Raw genomic sequence first — 19267 nt, forward strand, 5'->3', positions numbered from 1 at the left:
TCTCTGAGCTGCTGCCTTGTGTCTGGGTTTTAATCAGATGTGCACTTTGGCTTAATCCGTTCAGGCTTGATAATGATGCAAAGATACATCTTTGATACATTTTGTGATCATCCTTCTTCTCAGTAAAGAGAAATTGTGTGTGCACTGTTCCCTCATGGTGTCTCATGAAGACAGAGGAACCAAAAGCCTTTGCTGTGGTGTGATTCAAAATAACTGAAATACGTAAAGATATAAAATGCAGTTTGTCTTAGTTGTTATATGGAGCCCACAGTAATGGTTGTGTGCATTTTCTCTTTTTTATTGTCGGAAGAAATTACACTGGGAAAGAGTGGTGGTGGTCTTTGGTTGTGAGCTCCAGAGTGAATATTCTATTGACTTTATACCAACTGCATACCCTGCCTGAGAACCTGCTGCTGAAACATTAAGGTATTGAAGCTGGCTGAGGGAGGCACTCCCCAGCTGGTGAATGTACATGGCCTGATCATGGTGCACATTACAGGGTTTTTTCCTGTGCATCTGGGAGTTTCATTACATGTTCTTGCAATTTCTGAGGGTCAGAGGACTCTATGCAAGTTAAGAAGGGCTGGAGATAAGAGTCCTGGGCGGTGTGTGTGAAGGTCTCTTGAAAGACACATGAAATATTGTTTGTTCTTTTCCCTGAGCAGTGACCAGTTGTAGGATCATGCAATGTGAATTTCATCACCCCAAAATGTTTAGCTGCATGACATCTTATTCCACCTGTAGGGGGATCTGTGGGAGATTGTCCCTGTGAGTTTGCATCTTTTCATCAGTCTTACCTAACAGCTGAAATACGTAACAAATACCATAATGGAAGATTGGGGAAGATCAAACAATTCACTTAATACCTATATAAATAGGGGAATTATGTAACTCTTCTGAGTGCTATAATGTAGAACTGTATGGGCTGATCCCTTCCATTAAGCATGTGTTAATTTTTTTTATCTTGCTTGATCTAATGAGCTAAAGGGGGTCTTTTGTTCTGAGAGTGTGTGGAAGATCACATCTATTAGAACTGTCTGTCTGACCTGTTCATGCCTTCCACGGTTTCAGATCTAGAGAAAAAGTCTTTCATAGATGTCTTTCTGCAAAATATCACTTAAAGAAATACTCTTTCTTTTCAAATATCCATGGTTAGAAGTCAGTGGAAAATGAGTGAGTGACTGGCCTCAGAGCAGGCAAGGAGGGAATTGCATGCTCCTCTTGGCTCAGGGTGCTCCCACAGCAATCCTAGTGCCAAGGCCTGTGTGACTTAGACAATTGTCCCTTTTCCTGTATCCCAAAAAACACAGACTTACGTGAATTTGTCTGCAGACATACCCATGAAAGTGCCAACATGCTTTAGAGATTCTGTGTCCAAGAGCTGTCCCTTTCCCAGCTGTATGTCCTTGTAAGACGGTGATGGAAAATCTTGTCTTAGGTGTACTGAGCTTTCCCCAGCCTTGACCAACCTTCAGATGTAATTTATGGATCTTGCTCATTGAAGTAACTGCTGACGTTTTGTTAGTATTTAAACTGTGGAGAATGTAAGGCATGGAATGGTAGTTTTGTTAGGAAATTCTGCTTTGGGGGTTTGAAGATTTCACATTCCTTGAAATGAAAGTGAGCAGAGAAGTTTACTTGTATGCATCTGTGCAGTGATCCTTATTCTCCATGAGGAGAAGGTGTGTGGGAAACGTCCTTTGGTGGTGTCTGTTTGCAAAGTGGTCTCTGTTGGGTGATGTTTGAGCACACTGAAGCTTTCTGTCTGCACAGAGATAGGGCAGGTGAAAGAGTTTGCTGTGACATAGTTTGAACTGTCTCAGGAGGTTGATATAAACATTAAATTTCCCTTATTTTTATTCCCACAGTTGTGATCCTGTGCACTTTCCTTGTTTTCCAAAAAACTTACTTACTTACCTAGAGAACCATGCCTCAGATCTTTGGTGTCAAGTTCCTGTGATCCTCTTGTAGTTTTCGCAAGGTAGATGATGCCTCTTGTGTACCTGCTGCACTTGACATAGTCTGAAATGTTAAGCCCTGATTCTTAACTTCTGTGCCGTTCCCATTCCTTTCTTGTTCCCTTACATCTACATGTAGGCCTTGGCTTGGCTGATAGTCCCTGGAAGTAGAGATGTGTTCAGTTGATTAGATGGTGGGAATTATTCACATGCATTTTCACCCCGGAAGGTGATCAGCTACCAGCAGAAATATTTTGATACACTTATATTTTCCTGGAATGTTAGAGAATTATGTGTTCATTTGCTTGTATCTGACATGCAGCCAAATGTTGGGTACTGCCTGTAGTGCAAATAAAAGCTGTAAACGCAGAGCAAGGAAGGTGAGGGACCAGCTTGGAACAAGGAACATGGATGGGCCAATGTGTTTCTGGATGAGCAGTGGTTTGGTTTCCTGCCTGGTGCCAAGGCCTGTGCCGTTTATGTTCTGATCCCAATTTCCCTGTTTTGAAAGGCAATGGTTGTCATCTGACAATGAGGTATTAGAATGTGTGTAGCTAGAAAAATGATGTCTGACTAGAAGGGCTTGTGATTGTTCTCCTTTATCCATCTCTGTGTCCCTGGAACATTGTGATACGCGGTTTCCTCACAGGTGTAATTACCCTTCCTTTGAGGCCTTTGATTCCTGGAAGGTCATGGTTCATTTTCCCCATTTCTGGAGAAAAGACATTTTGCATTAGAAGATGCAAGTGTTGTTTTGCAACAAAAACTCACTTTATTTACCTAAAGCAGGATTTTTGGTGTGAGGGAAATGATGAAAAAGCTAAAAAGGAGTCTCTCGTATTTTCTTATCATATACAATCTTATAGTGTATGATCAAGGCCTTTTATCAAGTGTTTACATTTAGAGAATTTTATTTGTAGAGAAGTTTACAGCTGATGATGACTTCATAAAATGAAATTAGATGTGTACCATCAGGTTTGTTTTACTACTTCCGAAGAAATGACTCTTGCCTTGCTTTTTGTTTTGAGTGTGAGCTCAGGGTATCTGATCTCATGTGAAAGGTCCCATGCGTTCCTGTTGTCCAAGTGCTGGTGGAGTTCGAAGAAGTGTAGACAATATCTCAGTGTCCCGTTGGAAACTACCAATGTGTGGGGTCTTCAAGGGCCTGTACCTGGACCAAAATATTCCGGATCCTTATCAGTGACACAGCTAACGGGTTTGCAGCTGACACCAAACTCAGGGGTGCCACTGATCCAGTAGAAGGATGGGATGTCATCCCCAGGGACCTGGACAGTCTGGAGGAGTAAACTCATGTCAGCCTCGTTAAGTTCAACAAGGTCAAAGGCAACATCACGCACCTGTGTCAGGGCAATCCCCTTTCAGTACAAACTTGGGGATTGAGAGCTGCCCTGTGGAGAGGTCCTGGTGGGTGACAAATGGGATATGAGCTGGCAGTGAGTTCTCGCAGGCCGGGAAGTCAATGACATTCTGGGCTGCATAACAAATAGTGGGGCCAGCAGGACAAGGGAGGGGCAACTGACAGAAGGAGAGGACACAATCTTCAGCTGTGCCAAGGGAAATATAGGCTGGATGTTAGGAAAAAGTTTTTATGGAATGAGTGATGAAGTACTGGACCTGTCTGCCCAGGGAGGTCGTGGAGTTACCATCCCAGGATGTGTTGAAAAAAGACTGGGTGTGGCTTGGGTACCATGGGGTAGTTGAGGTGTTGGGGCATGGGTTGGACTCAATGATCTTGGAAGTCTCTCCAACCTGGTGGTTCTGTGATCTTCTGTCTTCGCCTGTCTTTTGTGAGACCTTCTGTTAGAGTATGTCCAGAGAAGGAAACAAAAAATTCTGAAAGGGATGGAACCTCTCTGCCATGTAGATAAGCAGAGAGAAGCCATTCAGCCTGAAGTGAAACGGTGTTGTGAATAACTTATTGTGATGTTTACTATATAAATGTGTAAAAGAGATATGGAGAGAGACTTCTGATAGGGCCAGTCTTGATAGGATAAGGTCAATAGCTAGGAACTGAGAGGAGGTAGGTTTAGTCTGGTAACAGATTTTTCAATGAGGGTGGTGAGACACAGGAACACTTTCCTTAGAGTAGATATTGATATGCCATGTTTGAAAGGGTTCAGGGTCTGAATGGATGGGGCTTTGGGAAACCTGGCTAGTGAAGTGAGGACTGCATGACCCTAAAGATTCCTTCACACTTAAACCATGTCAAGATTCTGAGTTTTCCTTCAATGTGTTTCTGAATATTGTTGACTACTCCAACACAATTATTCCCTTCTGAGTATGTTTCCCAAATAATATAACAATTCGAAATATACTAGAGTGTTAAAGGGCTTTTAAAACCTTCCCCAGGTATATTGTCACTTCATCTTCTAATAGCTGTACTTTCGTTTTAATAAGAGTAGGTGACCTTATTACTCTGCCATAAATATCTGCTTCTGATTGTTCACTGCGAGAAAGGGAGATGATCTAAAAGTACCGTAAAGGCCTTGTCAGAGCTAATCGCCTTTAGAGATGCATAAAACAAGAGCTTCAGCGCTGTCTGTCGGCGGTGGCGGCGGAACCCGGGCCCGGTGCCGCCGCCGAGCCCCGCCCAAGCCGGGCCCCCTTGAGCGCGGCCGTCCGGCGGCTGCAGTGGCGCGGCGGCGCCTCCGGGTGCCGCTGTTGGCCGCCGCCGAGCGGCGCTGGAGCCGCCGCCGCCGCCGCCGCAGCGTCCTGCCCCCGCAGGCTGCTCGCTCGCCCGGCGCCGGCCGCAGCGGCAGCGGCACCGCCACCGGCAGCAGCGGCGGCGGCGGCGAGAGGCGGGGAGAGGCGGCCCGAGCGGGCTGGCTGCGCTGCGGCGGCCCCTGCGCTGCGTGGCGAGAGCGGCTGCAAGGGAAGCGGGGCAGCGGCGGGAGGCAGGAGCGCGGCGAGCGCCGGCGGCAGAGAATGGCGGTGAGGCGGCGGCAGAGGCGCGGGCCGGGCGGCGGGCGAGCGCTGCTGGCCGCGGTGCTGCTGTGCGTGTGGGGCCGGGCGGCGGCCGAGCGGCTCCGCTACGCCATCCCCGAGGAGCTGGGCAGAGGCTCGCTCGTGGGGCCGCTGGCGCGGGACCTGGGGCTCAGCGCGGACGAGCTGCCGGCGCGCAAGCTGCAGGTGGCGTCTGCCGGCAAGAAGCAGCTGCAATACTTCACGGTGAGTGAGGAGAACGGGAACCTGTACGTGAACGAGAGGCTGGACCGGGAGGAGATGTGCGGCGCGTCGCCGACCTGCTCCGTCAGCTTCGAGGTGATGGTGAAGAACCCGCTGAACGTATTCCATGTCGAGGTGTCCATTGAGGACGTGAATGACAACACCCCAGTTTTTAGTAACGCTGCTCTGGACCTCGAGATTGGTGAATGGACCCTTCCTGGTGCTCGTTTTCCTTTGGAAATGGCACGAGATGCGGACTTAGGAAGCAACTCGCTGCTGACTTACCAACTCACGAGCGACCCGTCCTTCTCACTGTCAGTGAAAGACAAGCCGGGTGGAAAGAAGCAGCCGGAATTAGTACTGGAGAGAGCTTTGGACAGGGAGAAGCTGAGTTCCTTTGAGCTGGTGCTGACAGCAGTGGACGGTGGGGACCCCGCAAGATCCGGGACTGTCCTGGTTCGCATCAACGTGACGGACGCAAATGACAACCCCCCTGTGTTCAGCAAAAGCGTATATGAGGCACGAGTGGCAGAGAATTTGCCAGTGGGATCTTCAGTGCTGCGGGTGCAAGCCACGGATGCGGACTTGGGCTCAAATGGGCGAGTTTCCTACTCCTTCAGCAACGTCCCAGAGGAGGTGCTCTCATTGTTCTCTATCGAGAGCGAGAGTGGAGAGATCAGAACTGTGGGTCCTCTCGATTTTGAGGAGGAAAAAAAATACGTTTTTGGCGTGGAGACGACGGACGGTGGCGGGCTCACTGATCATTGTGAAGTGCAGATCGATATCACGGACGAGAATGACAACACGCCCGAAATCACGATTCTTTCACTGTCGAGCCCAGTGCCTGAGGACGCTCCGGTGGGCACCGTTGTGGCCCTCCTGAACGTGAACGACCCGGACTCGGGGGAGAACGGTCAGGTGTCGTGCGAGCTGTCGGGAGAGGCGCCGCTGTCGATCGTGGCGTCGTCGGGCGGCTCGTACAAGGTGGTGACGGCGGGCGCGCTGGACCGAGAGCAGGCGTCCGAGCACCGCGTGACGGTGGTGGCCCGGGACCGGGGCAGGCCGGCGCTGTGGAGCAGCACGGAGCTGGTGCTGGAGGTGTCGGACGTGAACGACAACGCGCCGGTGTTCGAGGAGGCGGCGTACAGCGCGTACGTGGCGGAGAACAACGCGGCGGGCGCGCTGGTGCTGCGCGTGCAGGCGCGGGACGCGGACGCGGGCGCCAACGGGCGCGTGAGCTACTGGCTGGCGGGCGGCAGCGCGGGCGCGGCGGGCGCGGCGCCGCTCGTGTCGGTGGAGGCGCGGAGCGGCGCGCTGTACGCGCAGCGCTCCTTGGACTACGAGCAGTGCCGCGAGTTCACGCTGGCGGTGCGGGCGCAGGACGGCGGCTCGCCGGCGCGCAGCTCCACGGCCACGGTGCGCGTCTTCGTGCTGGACCGCAACGACAACGCGCCCCGGGTGCTGTGGCCGGCGGCGGCGGCGGCGGGCGAGGCGGCGGCAGGGGCGCCGCCTCCTTTCGAGGTGGTGCCGCGTTCTGCCGAGGCCGGCTACCTGGTGGCCAAGGTGGTGGCGGTGGACGCGGACGCGGGGCGCAACGCGTGGCTGTCCTACGAGCTGGTGCAGGCGTCGGAGCCGGCGCTGTTCCGCGTGGGGCTGCACAGCGGCGAGGTGCGCACGGCGCGGGCCGTGTCCGAGCGGGACGCGGCCAAGCAGCGACTGGTGGCCGTGGTGAAGGACCACGGGCAGCCGGCGCTGTCGGCCACGGCCACGCTGCACGTGGTGCTGGCCGAGAGCTTGCAGGAGGCGCTGCCGGAGCTGAGCGAGCGGGCGGCGGGCGCCGAGGCGGCGGCGGCGGCGGCCGAGCTGCAGTTCTACCTGGTGCTGGCGCTGGCGCTGCTCTCGGCGCTCTTGGTGCTGAGCGTGGCGCTGGCCGTGCTGGCGCGGCTGCGCCGGGCCGGGCCGCCCGCCGTGCTGCGCTGCCTGGGCGCGCAGCGCTTCTCGGTGGCCGGCGCCGCCTTCCCGGCCGACTTCTGCGAGGGCACCTTGCCCTACTCCTACAACCTGTGCGTGGCGGCGCCGGCCCGCGCCGTGCCCGAGGCCGCTTGGCCGCCGCCGCCGCCGCCGGTGCCCGTCCTGTCGGCGGAGGAGCTTCTGGGCGGCGATTCCTGCGAGAAGCCGAGCCCGAGCAGTAACCTCCTCGTGGGAGAGCCTCCCGCCAATCCCGATGCACCGCAGGTCTGTAAAGCCTGAGCTTCTTCCTTTTTTAAATGTTTCCGAATCGTCCTCATTTTTTTCCCAGGTATTCTCTGTGTAGTGTTAGTGGCGATTCGTCATCTGTTTCTCCACGTAGAGGCGGAAGTTTTTAATTTTTTCTCGGTCATAGCCTCAGACGACAGGCTTTGACTATAGCTCTCCTTTCGGCAAGTAGCAGCATTTCTCAGTGCTTCTCCATGTTTCCCGGAGTCTCGTTGATGTGAGTTGTAGTCTTGTCCCCGTCATGGACTGGATTATGGAAGGGGCTGTTCCCGTTCATGCAGAGCAGGAAACACTTGCTTCTTCCTTGGTCACAAGTTCAGCTTCAGCCTAGAGGTTTTGTCTTCAGTATTTGAGCTGTGTAAATTAGAACGTGTAACCAACATTGAAAGCAGATTAGTATTGTTTGGAGGAGAACAGCTGATTCTGCATGATGGAGACGAGGGAAAAAAAAGAAACCTCTGACATCTGGTTTTGGATATTTTTCTTCCTGACTGATTTGTTAAAAAAAACTGTGTTTGGAACTCGTTTCAAGCTTTACATAAACCCGTTCTTTTATTTTGTCCCTATTAGATGTAGAAAGGAAAGTAATGCAGAAACATCCCTTATCTATCCTGATTAAAAATAGAGATTGTCACCCATGTTGGGGGAGAATGCATTAGTGGGACTAGTTTGCTTCCTTTATGCGTCCTGGCTTTCAGTTCGCTGTTTTGCTGCTCAAGATTATTATTTCGTACACTGGCGAGAGTGTAGAAACGTTTCTGTTTCAGAGATTTTTATTTTTCTATTCTCATTTCACAAAAATGTTGGGCGTTTTAGTAGAACTCGCATATATGGAGTAGGGAAATTTTTGCAATTCTCTTACTAGGATAGACATCCGAGATACGAAGGGATCACACATCAGGGGGATTGGCCAGAGGAGGGTTTAGACACTTGAATCAAGCCCATTTATACATTGGTGGTCTGTACCGTCTCGAGAACACAGTTATACTTTTGTTCTACGGTTCCCTAATTATTTTCTTGAACATATATCGTACCAACGTCATTAAGAAATACTTAGATGGATATTTTACTAACAAACGACAGTGCTTTACACATTAATTTCAGAAAAAATGAATCCTAGAATGACTTCACTAAAGATCAGTCTATGTAATCTAAATAAACACTAAGTTTATGTTGGGAAGGGATGTCAAATATTTGAAGTCCTGGAACATTCCTTTGAGAGTTTTAGCTGCATCATTATTTGTAGCTGTAATTCAGTCCTCTAACAATTATCTCCCTGCCTTCAAGAAGCATGCAATTGCTCTCGTCCCGCTTGTGTTAATGAACCTGATAGCTCTGTATTTTCGGGATGAGGTATCTTCCCGTTTTCTCTCTGAGACCTGTTGTTGAAGATGCTTTTGAGCAGAAAGGATAAGAGTAACAATTAGCTACAGGATAAAATTTGAAAACTGAGTTTTAATTTACATCTAATGACATCAGTAAATGATTCGTTTCCCGTGCGGTTAAAGAATCACGCCCCCGAAATGCCTCTGCCTTCCTCCCGATGGTGCTAGCCTGGAGGATGAAAGCAGAGATCGGCTGGGGAAATGCGGAGGCCGGAGATCCGCGCTGGATCTCCTGTGACGGCTCGGTGGCGACTGTGCCCTGTGCGCAGCAAGGCAGGACCGCGGCGCTCGGCGGCGCCCGGTGCCTGCAGTGCCGGGAGGAGGCTGCGGGCGCCGCTGCTGACCGAGAGGAGCGAGAGGAGCTCGGAGCGCCGCAGCCCCGCCCGCTGCGGATCGCTCGCTCGGCTGCTCGCTCCCTGTCCGAACCTGAGGTCTGCGATCATCCCCGAGGTGCTGGCCCACTCTGCAGCCAGGCGGAGGGACCGGCAGCTGTGCACGGTGCAGAAGCTGAGAGAATTGAGTGGCAGCGGGATTGGATCGGCGGTGTTACGGTACTGGCAGTGCCGCTCTGGAGATGTGCGCGGCGGGGAGGCGCTGGGGCCGGCGGCAGCGAGCTCTGCTCTGGGCCGTGCTGCTGGCAGCGTGGGAGGCGGCGTGGGGGCAGCTGCGCTACTCCGTGCCCGAGGAGATGCCCAAGGGCTCGTTCGTGGGCGACGTGGCCAAGGACCTGGGGCTGCAGCTGCCGGCCATCCGCGATCGTAATGTTTATATCTTGGACAAAGGTAGGACGCAGTATTTCGCTTTGCACGGGAAGACGGGACATTTAGTGACGGCGGAGAGGATCGACAGAGAGCAGCTGTGCGAGAGTGTGCAGCAATGCGTGCTGCGCTGTGAACTGATAGTGGAGGGACAGATGCAGGTTTACAGAATACAAGTGGAAATCACGGACATTAATGACAACTCTCCGAGCTTTCGGGAGGTAGAAACAGAGCTGAGAATTAGCGAGACGTCAGCTCAGGGGTCGCGCTTTCCTCTGGCCGACGCTCACGACCGTGACTTCGGCCGTAATTCCCTGCAGAGCTACGAGCTTAGCGGCGACGAGCACTTCTCGCTGGCCGTGCAGGCGGGCCCTGGCGGCGATCAGCGTCCCGAGCTGGTGCTGGCGAAGGCGCTGGACCGGGAGGAGGCGGCGTTTCACGAGCTGGTGCTGAGGGCGATGGACGGCGGCGATCCGGCACGGACGGGCACGGCTCGGATCCGCGTGACGGTGCTGGACGCGAACGACAACGCGCCCGTGTTCAGCCAGGCGGAGTACACGGTGCGTGTGCCCGAGGACGTGCCCGTGGGATCCGTCCTCGTCACCGTTAGTGCAAATGATGCCGACGAGGGGTCGAATGGACACGTGAAATACTTGTTCCAGAAAATCACAGACAAAGCCTCGCAGATTTTCCAGGTGGATGCAGAGTTCGGATCAATCACTCTGCTGCAAAGCCTGGACTTCGAGGAAGGCAATTACTATGAACTGGAGGTGCAGGCAATTGACAGTGGAGCTCTTTCTGACACTGCCAAAGTTGTAGTAACCGTGACAGATGTGAACGACAATGCCCCCGAACTCACAGTGTCTTCGGCCCTAAGTGAGATTTCTGAGGATGCGCCGTTGGGGACTGTAGTCGCCCTGCTGCACGTGGAGGACCGGGACTCTGGAGCAAACGGCGAGGTGCGCTGCTCGCTCGATGGGGGCGTCCCATTCCGACTGGAGAAGTCCTATGAAGACTACTACCGTGTGGTGACAGCGAGAGAGCTGGACCGGGAGCAGGTGTCGGAGTACAACGTGACGGTGCGAGCGGCCGACGGCGGGTCGCCGGCACTGCAGAGCAGCGCGGTGCTGGCGCTGCGGGTGCTGGACGTGAACGACAACGCGCCGGTGTTCGCGGAGGAGCTCTACAGCGCGCGGCTGGCGGAGAACAACGCGGCGGGCGCGCTGGTGCTGAGGGTGCGCGCCACGGACGCGGACTGGGGGCAGAACGCGCGCGTGCGCTACCGGCTGGCGGAGGGGCGGGTGCGGGGCGCGCCGCTGTCGTCGTTCGTGTCGGTGCAGGCGGAGACGGGCGCGCTGTACGCGCTGCGCTCCTTCGACTACGAGCAGCTGCGCGAGCTGCAGCTGTGGGTGCGTGCGGAGGACGGCGGCGCGCCGGCGCTGGGCAGCAACGTGTCGGTGCGGCTGCAGATCGTGGACGAGAACGACAACGCGCCGCAGGTGCTGTACCCGCCGGCGGCGGCAGCTCTGGGCTCGGGCGCCGCGTGGTCGGGCGTGGAGCTGGCGCCGCGCTGGTCGGAGGCCGGCGCGCTGGTGGCCAAGGTGGTGGCGGTGGACGCGGACGCGGGGCAGAACGCGTGGCTGTCCTACGAGCTGGCCAAGGCCACGGAGCCGGGGCTGTTCCGCGTGGGGCTGCACAGCGGCGAGGTGCGCACGGCGCGCTCGCCGCTGGCCCGCGACGCGGCGCGCCACAGCCTGGTGGTGCTGGTGAAGGACCACGGGCGGCCGGCGCTGTCGGCCACGGCCACGCTGAGCGTGGTGCTGGCCGAGAGCGTGGCCGAGCTGCTGGCCGAGCTGGGCAGCGCGGCCGACGAGGCGGCGGCGCCGGGCGAGCCGGCCGCCAGCCTGACGCGCTGGCTCGTGCTGGCCGTGGCCGCCGTGTCGTGCCTCTTCGTGGCCTTCCTGCTGCTGCTGCTGGCGCTGCGCCTGCGGCGCTGGCGCCGCCAGCAGCTGCTGCCGGCGGACAGCGGCGCCCTGCGCGGCGTGCCCGTGTCGCACTTCGTGGGCATCGACGGCGTGCGCGCCTTCCTCCAGTCCTACTCGCACGAGGTGTCGCTCACGGCCGACTCGCGCAAGAGCCAGCTGCGCTTCTCGGCCGGCAGCTGCTGCGACACCCTCCCGGCCCGGCCGCCGCCCGACGAGCCCGCGCCGCTGCTCGGGGACCACGATCCTGCCGGCGCCCTCCCCGCCGATCCCGCCCCTCCTTCGGTGAGTTTCTGTGTCCAGATTTTTTTCACGACTCTTCTCCTGGTGCTCCCCTGCCCTTTCCGCGCCTTGTTGTCTGGCTTCCATCGTGCATTTTACTTAAAAGCACGGTAAAGTTTCCTTCAGTGAAGTTCTGAATGCTGGATCCGTTGCTGTTGTCATGTGTACAAGGGGTGGGTCCTCATCCTTCCAGTCGGTGAATAAGGAAGGAGGGAGAAGGCTGCTGCTGGCAGGGTGTTCATTAAGTCGGAGGTTCGTGTGTTGATCAGATTCCAGGTGTTGTTCCCCTATATCAGCTGTGCTCTGTAGAGTCTGTGTTGCTGCTGGCATGAGATTTTCTGAAGAGTTGGATCAGGTTATTCAGAAATTCACCTTTTTAGAAGATAAACATATCTTCCTAAGAGCAGACGTCTTTTTATAGGTTGAATGTGTCTTGGACAAGATGCTGATGGCTTTGTTTGGAACCTCTCTGTGCGTTGTTCTCAGTCTTTATCACTGTCCATGATACATAGTGGAGGTCAGCAGGAAGTGTTTGTGTCATCCATACTTTGATCTTTGTCCTCAGCAGAGGATTGGACCGGGCCAGAAATGGTTCTTGATGATTTGTGTCTGCTTGTTATGAAGATGAAGGATCCTCTTGATGTCGTGATTCTTTGAAAAGCCCGTTGGGTGGGGGGAGGGGGTGGCGGGGCTCCCTGTGGAGGGGGAAATGGAAGAACTGCTTTGTTTATTTCTTATTTTTGAAGATAGAGCCAAATCAGATAGAGCTGGGTGAGCCTTGGCTAGAACATATTTAGCATGGCAAGAGAATTGCCTGGATGGGAAGGGAGACATACAACATGAAGTGGGAGATACAAGGTGGACATAATTCCCCCTGAGGTGATACTCAGTGTGCCTTGGAAGACTGCTCAGCTTTTCCTTTGAGACCTATGAAGTCTCTTCACAGGACTTCAGCCCGCAGGGAAATGCAGCTTCCACAGCACAGAGATGTACAGGTAGCTGTGTGGAAATGGTGGTGGGAAGAAGGATGGTCTGGGGAACTGGGCCTCTGCTGTCACATATTTTAAAGATATGTGGGTGAAAGTGTGTGAAGGGTTGGAAATGTGAGTGCTGTGAACTGTGCATGACTGTGTGCTGAAGGACTCAAGGGAATGTTTTCCTCCATTCCCTGACCCGTTCCTATCTCTAGGATGAAGCAATGTGTGGTTCTTCTTCCTAAATTATTTGTCTAGAAGATGTGAATTCCAGCTGCATGGAGATCCCTGGGAACTTCTTTTTATAGTGATTGCATGTCATCATATTTGTGTTACTTCTAAGCTTAATTTTGTACTTGTGATAGATGCCATATGGGAAGGGCAAGCTGTGTATTCAGTGCCTATAGAAAACATCATTAATTATCAACTCGTTCATGATACAACCCAGAAGTGAGTTTTGAGCTCTTCAGTTCTGCTGGTGTTAACTTTGTCTCCTTCTGATGATCTGAAGATGGTTCTTTCATGTTTATAGGTGAAAGGAGAGAGATTTCCATCGACATGTTTCTTGAAAATGTCTCTGTAATAAATGCTTTTTCTTGTCCCATGGCTTGGGTGGGAAGTCAAATATTATCCATAGTAAGGAGATACTGTCTGAGCAACTTTCCTCTTGGGGGAGTCTCTCTAAATTCTGCAGATCTGTGGTAAGCATGGGAGCAGTGTAGGGTTAGGAGGGAGTGTTGGGGGTGAGTGGTGTATGAGGAGGTCCTGGTGGAGACATGGCATGGGTTTTGTTGATCCTCAGGGCTTTTTCTGGTGTTCTGAAATACGTCAGGAGGAGTCTTATGGTGTTCACTTGAGTGGTTTGGAATGAAATGGCCTAGGTTGGGTTCCATATTGCTTTGCATCTTGAGAGGAGTCCATGTGCTGAGGAATGGTGATGTCACCTTTGAGGTGATACTTGGATGTGTGAGTCTTTGACAGAGCTGCTGAAAAGTTCTGGCTTATATAGCATTTTCTACTTGTTGAAATAATTGGATGGTACACAGTAATCTAAGTTGTGGTGCCTGGGATCTGAGAAGCTTTGCACACCACTTCTCTTCCAATGATGTCTGGATGCAAGATTTGTTTCCATGTTATGTTTTGACAGAGGGAAGAAGTCTGTCTGTCCAGACACAGGGCCGGTGCTGGAGTTCACAGGGATTTGGTTCAAAATGAATGAATTAATTCTGTCCAGTTCTGTTTGTCCTAGCAGTCAGCTGAGGCCCAGGTTTGTGTTTCCAAGCTTTTCCTTTCTCTTACTGTGCCAGGAATTGACAGTCTGGGCCAATGTAGTGAGCTCCTGTGTGAGGCCTCCTGTGTATTAGTTACAGTCCAGTTTGCTGTGTTGTGTAGGGACTGCAAATGGCCCAATCTGCAATGTGAGGCCATGATTGATTCTCTTCTGGTGTTTCCCATTCCTGGCTGGGTTCATGAAGATATTTAGTCTGTTTGGTTTGGTTTGGGTTACTTGTTTTTTTGTTTGTACTTTGGTCAAGGAGTAAAGCTGATGCTCATTGTGCCTGGCAATCCTGCAAACTCCAAAACATAAAATTATCCAGCATGGAGAGTATCTCTGATCCATCCCATGCAGCTGTACAAGTATTCAGATAATCCTAAAAACAGAGAACAAGAGAATGGTTTGTGTTGCAAAGGTCCTTAATGATTCTCTGGTTCAGCCTCCTCTTCCATGGGCAGGGACATCTTCCAGCAGGGCAGGTTGCTCAGAGCCCCACCCAGCCTGACCTTGAATATTGCATTCAAGAAACACAACTTCATAAATGGATGTTTCCCCAAGGTGCTGGTTTTCTCTGTGGCCAACATGGAACCAAACTATTGGTATATGTTGATGGTGGAACTAAAGGCTGTGAATGCAGCGTGAGGAGAGTGAGAGCTCAGTTCTGTGCCAGGAAAATCAATGACTCAGTGTGGGTTTGGTTGGTAAATGATTTGATTTCATGCTTGGTGCCAAAGGCAGTGCCATTGCTGTTCTGCTCCTGGTTTCTCCGTCATGAAAGACAATGACAGTCCTCCAACAATAACACTTTCCATGGTAACTGTTCCTGTGGAACTTCAATTCTTGGCTAGAACTGCCAATGAATCCTCTGTGAAACCTCCTTTATTTGTCTGTAACTCTATGCCATAATTTGATGCAGAGTTTCCTCAGAGTTGTAATTTCCCTTTCTTTCAAGCCTTTGTTTCTAGGAAGGTTGCAGCTCATTTTCACAATTCTGGTCAGTACTTTTAAATATCAAACAGTGACTGATGTATTTCAGCACATCCTTACTTCAGCCACTTAAGACTGAACGGTGTGTGGGGAATAGGAGGCAGAAGGAATAAGAGAATCTGTTGTAATTTGTCAGCAGATTTACCTTGAGAAAGAGGCTGATGAGAAGCTGTTTGAAATGATGGTTTCCTAACTGTGCAAGGTGAGCAGGCCATGCAGTAGAAAACGTTACTGAGCTGAGGACAGATTCTTCAAATGAACCCCCCTATCCTGCTGTTCTGTGTGAGTCTTTAGAGTCAAAGTTGCAATTTGAGACCTGAGTGACTTCCAGGTGCCCTCAGGGATGAGTTTTAGGGCCTGCTAGGAAAGTCTAGAAGACTTCACTGTGGGCATCTTTGGCTACTTGTTCTCTTCTATCGCTTCCTTACCTTATCTGATTAATATTTTGGGGTTTTCTGTGTTTCTTTTTTTTTTTTTTTCCATTTTGTTTTTCTTTGATTTATTCAGTGTGATGGTATATTTTGATTTATCAAAAAGCTATCTTTTATGAGCAATATATGGTGTGAATAGTGTCCCATGCTCTTGTCCCAGTAGAAGTCATGAGATATGAGATAGAATTTATGTTCTGTTCTTATTGGAAGAAATGGATGTAAATACGACTTTAGTAGATGTTGCATCTCTGTGGAACACAGAATGTGATAAGGACGAAGAGGAGATTCTCTTGAAGCCAATGGTTTGATGAGCCATTCTCCATTGGTGACTGCTGATCTTTTAGTGTGGTTGTTTATCATTCCTGTGCTCTAGAATCCTTCAGTTCCTGATCATAATGGTGGTGAGCAGACAATTGTACCTCCCTTGTGGGTGTGGCTGAAGTGCATTATCATCTCCTGATCGATTTGACTCATGAGGAGATGGGCACAAGCAAAACCTTCCAGTGGCATGGCGTGGAAGAAAAAGCAGACAGGGGAGCTCAGTGTGTGAGGCTGGAGAAGAACTCGGTCATTCCCTTGCTTGTCACACATCATAGCTAACACCAGCCTGTGCCTGATAGAGTGCTGTGAGATTTGAGTTGCTTCTGTAGAGCAAGGGAGGCCTACAAAATGTTCTTGCATCTGTACATTTCCATATGTTTGTAACTCTTGCAGTGTTTGTTGTCATGAGCTTGTGCTCAGCGTGTCTGACCTTATGTGGAAGGTCTCCTCTGTCCCAGCTGCCCGAGTGCAGCTGCAGTTCCCACACACACCTGTGATGTTTCCAGCTGTGCAGAGGAAGGGTTTCATGAGCACTCCTGCTGTGCTCACCCAGGAACACTTTGTCTGTGATGTAAAATGCAGAAGCATGTCGGCTGCAGCTGTCAAAGTGCAGAGCGGCCACCCAGCCCAGCCAAGACTTCCATGAGCAGACCAGGGGCCAGTGGGAGAACGTGTGCAGTGTCCCCCAGGCCATCACCAGAGGAACATGCTGGGCAATCACCTGGAGGCTGTGAAAGGGCTGAGGAACAGGCTGGAGAGTCACCTCCAAAGAGTCACAGACAGTGGCTCAATGTCCCGGTGGAAAGCAGTGACAGTGCTGTCCCTGAAGGGTCCTGACTGGGCCCAGTTCTGTTCATGCCTTCATGGACAGTGCATTGAGTGCACCTTCAGCCCATGTGCAGCTGGCACCAATTGGAGCTGATTCCGGGAGGGCAGAGCTGCCACTGAGGGATAGGCTGGAGAAGAGGCCCCTTGCAACCATCATGAAGTGGAACAAAGTGCAAGGTCCTGCAGCTGTGGTGGGGTAATCCCCAGTTTAAAGAGAGGGTCAGGGATATCGAAGAGCTTTGCAGAGAAGCACTTTGGGTCATTGGTGGGTGATAAGAGGGGATGTGAGCTGCCAATGGGCACCTGCTGCTCAAATGGTATCCTGCACTGCATCAAAGCTCTCTGCCCAACACGTCAAGGGAGAACCTTCCCCTCCTCTAAATTCTTTTTGTGACAGCGTTGACTGCATTCAGATCTTGGGCTGATATCCCACATGGACACTTTAGATTCCCCAGAAGGATCATGGAAATAGCTTGACTGTTGGAACATCTCTTCAACGGAGCAGGACTGAATAGTTGAGGCCTTCAAGCATAAGAAATGATAACTCTTTGTAGAATTTTGAAAACATTTCTCTCTATATACAAATAAACTCCTAGAAAATATGTGGTGAGCTTTTATTTTGAGGGCCAGTGGTCATAGAACAGCAGACTAATACTTTGCAGTTAATGAAGGGAGGCTTGGATTAGGAGAAATTGTTTCAGTGTGGGTAGTGTGAAAATGGAAGATATTGCCCAGAGAATTTTTGGATATGCCTCCAGTGTTGAAGTCTAGCAGAAAGTGTTCCTGCTCATGGCAAAGGTAGGGATTAAATTCCCATTAATAAAAGTTTAAATTGGAAACTGAGGAGATGGTTTTTCTCTATTAAGCCTCAACGTTGCTTTGCTTTTTCCATTTACAGTTGCTCAGATATGGAGATGCAGATGAAGCAACTTTGATGAGTCAGAAACAAAAGAGTAAATGTGATTCTGCTATCTTGGCATAGGGGTTGCTTACGTTAATATAGGCTCATAGAAATTTCAAATCAATTAATCCCAGATAAGGAAAGGATAGTCCAAGACATGTGATAAATTGTGAAAAAGTTCTGGAAGTGTTTCTTATATAATCATTTATTGCTGGTGTAAATGGGCTGTGATTTTATTAAGAGCAGCTCAATTCCATTCTTTACTGCCCTGCCATGAATATTTGCTTCTGACAGTTGAAAATTACTCAAAAGAATGCCCTAAAATCACCCGAGATCACATCTGAGATAGAAAGGCCTTGGTGTCGAATTAAGGAAGAGCTTCAGCGCTGTCTGTGGCGGTGGCGGCGGAACCCGGGCCCGGTGCCGCCGCCGAGCCCCGCCCAAGCCGGGCCCCCTTGAGCGCGGCCGTCCGGCGGCTGCAGTGGCGCGGCGGCGCCTCCGGGTGCCGCTGTTGGCCGCCGCCGAGCGGCGCTGGAGCCGCCGCCGCCGCCGCCGCAGCGTCCTGCCCCCGCAGGCTGCTCGCTCGCCCGGCGCCGGCCGCAGCGGCAGCGGCACCGCCACCGGCAGCAGCGGCGGCGGCGGCGAGAGGCGGGGAGAGGCGGCCCGAGCGGGCTGGCTGCGCTGCGGCGGCCCCTGCGCTGCGTGGCGAGAGCGGCTGCAAGGGAAGCGGGGCAGCGGCGGGAGGCAGGAGCGCGGCGAGCGCCGGCGGCAGAGAATGGCGGTGAGGCGGCGGCAGAGGCGCGGGCCGGGCGGCGGGCGAGCGCTGCTGGCCGCGGTGCTGCTGTGCGTGTGGGGCCGGGCGGCGGCCGAGCGGCTCCGCTACGCCATCCCCGAGGAGCTGGGCAGAGGCTCGCTCGTGGGGCCGCTGGCGCGGGACCTGGGGCTCAGCGCGGACGAGCTGCCGGCGCGCAAGCTGCGCCTGAGCGAGGAGAAGCAATACTTCACGGTGAGTGAGGAGAACGGGAACCTGTACGTGAACGAGAGGCTGGACCGGGAGGAGATGTGCGGCGAGTCGGCGACCTGCTCTGTCAGCTTCGAGGCGCTGGTGCACAACCCGCTGAACGTTTTCCAAGTAGAGGTGGCGATCGAGGACTTGAATGACAACTCCCCAGCCTTTAGCAAGGCTGCTCTGGAGCTCGAGATCGGTGAATGGATCCTTCCTGGTGCTCGTTTTCCGTTGGAGATGGCGCAAGATGCAGACGCAGGAAGAAACTCGCTGCTGACTTACCAATTAACAAGCAACCCCTCCTTCTCATTGTCCATGAAGGAAAAGCCTGGTGGAAAGAAGCAGCCACAATTAATACTGGAGAGAGTATTGGACCGGGAGAAGCAGAATTCCTTTGAGTTGGTGTTGATGGCGGTAGACGGAGGGGATCCCACGAGATCCGGGACTGTCCTGGTTCGCATCAACGTAACAGATGCAAATGACAACCCACCCGTGTTCAGCAAAAGCCTCTACGAGGCACGAGTAGCAGAGACACTCCCAGTAGAGTCAGTAGTTCTGCGAGTATGGGCGACGGATGCAGACGTGGGCTCCAACGGGCGAGTGTCCTACGCCTTTGGCAACATTCCGAACGTGGTCAGGGCGTTGTTCACTCTCGACAGTGAGACCGGGGAAATTAGAACAGCGGGGCCCCTCGATTTTGAGGAGAAGAATAAATACATATTTGGTCTGGAGGCGA

At 52.6% G+C, this 19267-nt stretch overlaps 1 protein-coding gene and 2 pseudogenes across 2 annotated transcripts in view; all 3 read left to right on the forward strand.

Moving 5' to 3' along the window:
* The window catches only part of LOC110481538 (protocadherin gamma-C5), an 81452-nt gene that overhangs the window by 16678 nt on the left and 45507 nt on the right, over positions 1-19267 (forward strand). The window contains exon 1 of one of the 2 annotated variants that reach the window (XM_077786712.1): positions 4775-7379. The exons of the other annotated variant lie outside the window; for it this stretch is intronic. Within the exon in view, the coding sequence (XP_077642838.1) occupies positions 4905-7379 (2475 nt within the window). The 5' untranslated portion in view covers positions 4775-4904. Of the gene's footprint in view, positions 1-4774; positions 7380-19267 lie in introns of those variants that run through there. 2 annotated transcript variants of the gene reach the window in all.
* Positions 8492-17984, forward strand: LOC116184136 (protocadherin gamma-A12 pseudogene; annotated as a pseudogene).
* Positions 18180-19267, forward strand: part of LOC144247134 (protocadherin gamma-B1 pseudogene) — a 3875-nt pseudogene continuing 2787 nt past the window's right edge.

The sequence above is a fragment of the Lonchura striata genome, chromosome 15 (genome assembly GCF_046129695.1).
Source record: "Lonchura striata isolate bLonStr1 chromosome 15, bLonStr1.mat, whole genome shotgun sequence".
Lineage (NCBI taxonomy): Eukaryota > Metazoa > Chordata > Aves > Passeriformes > Estrildidae > Lonchura > Lonchura striata.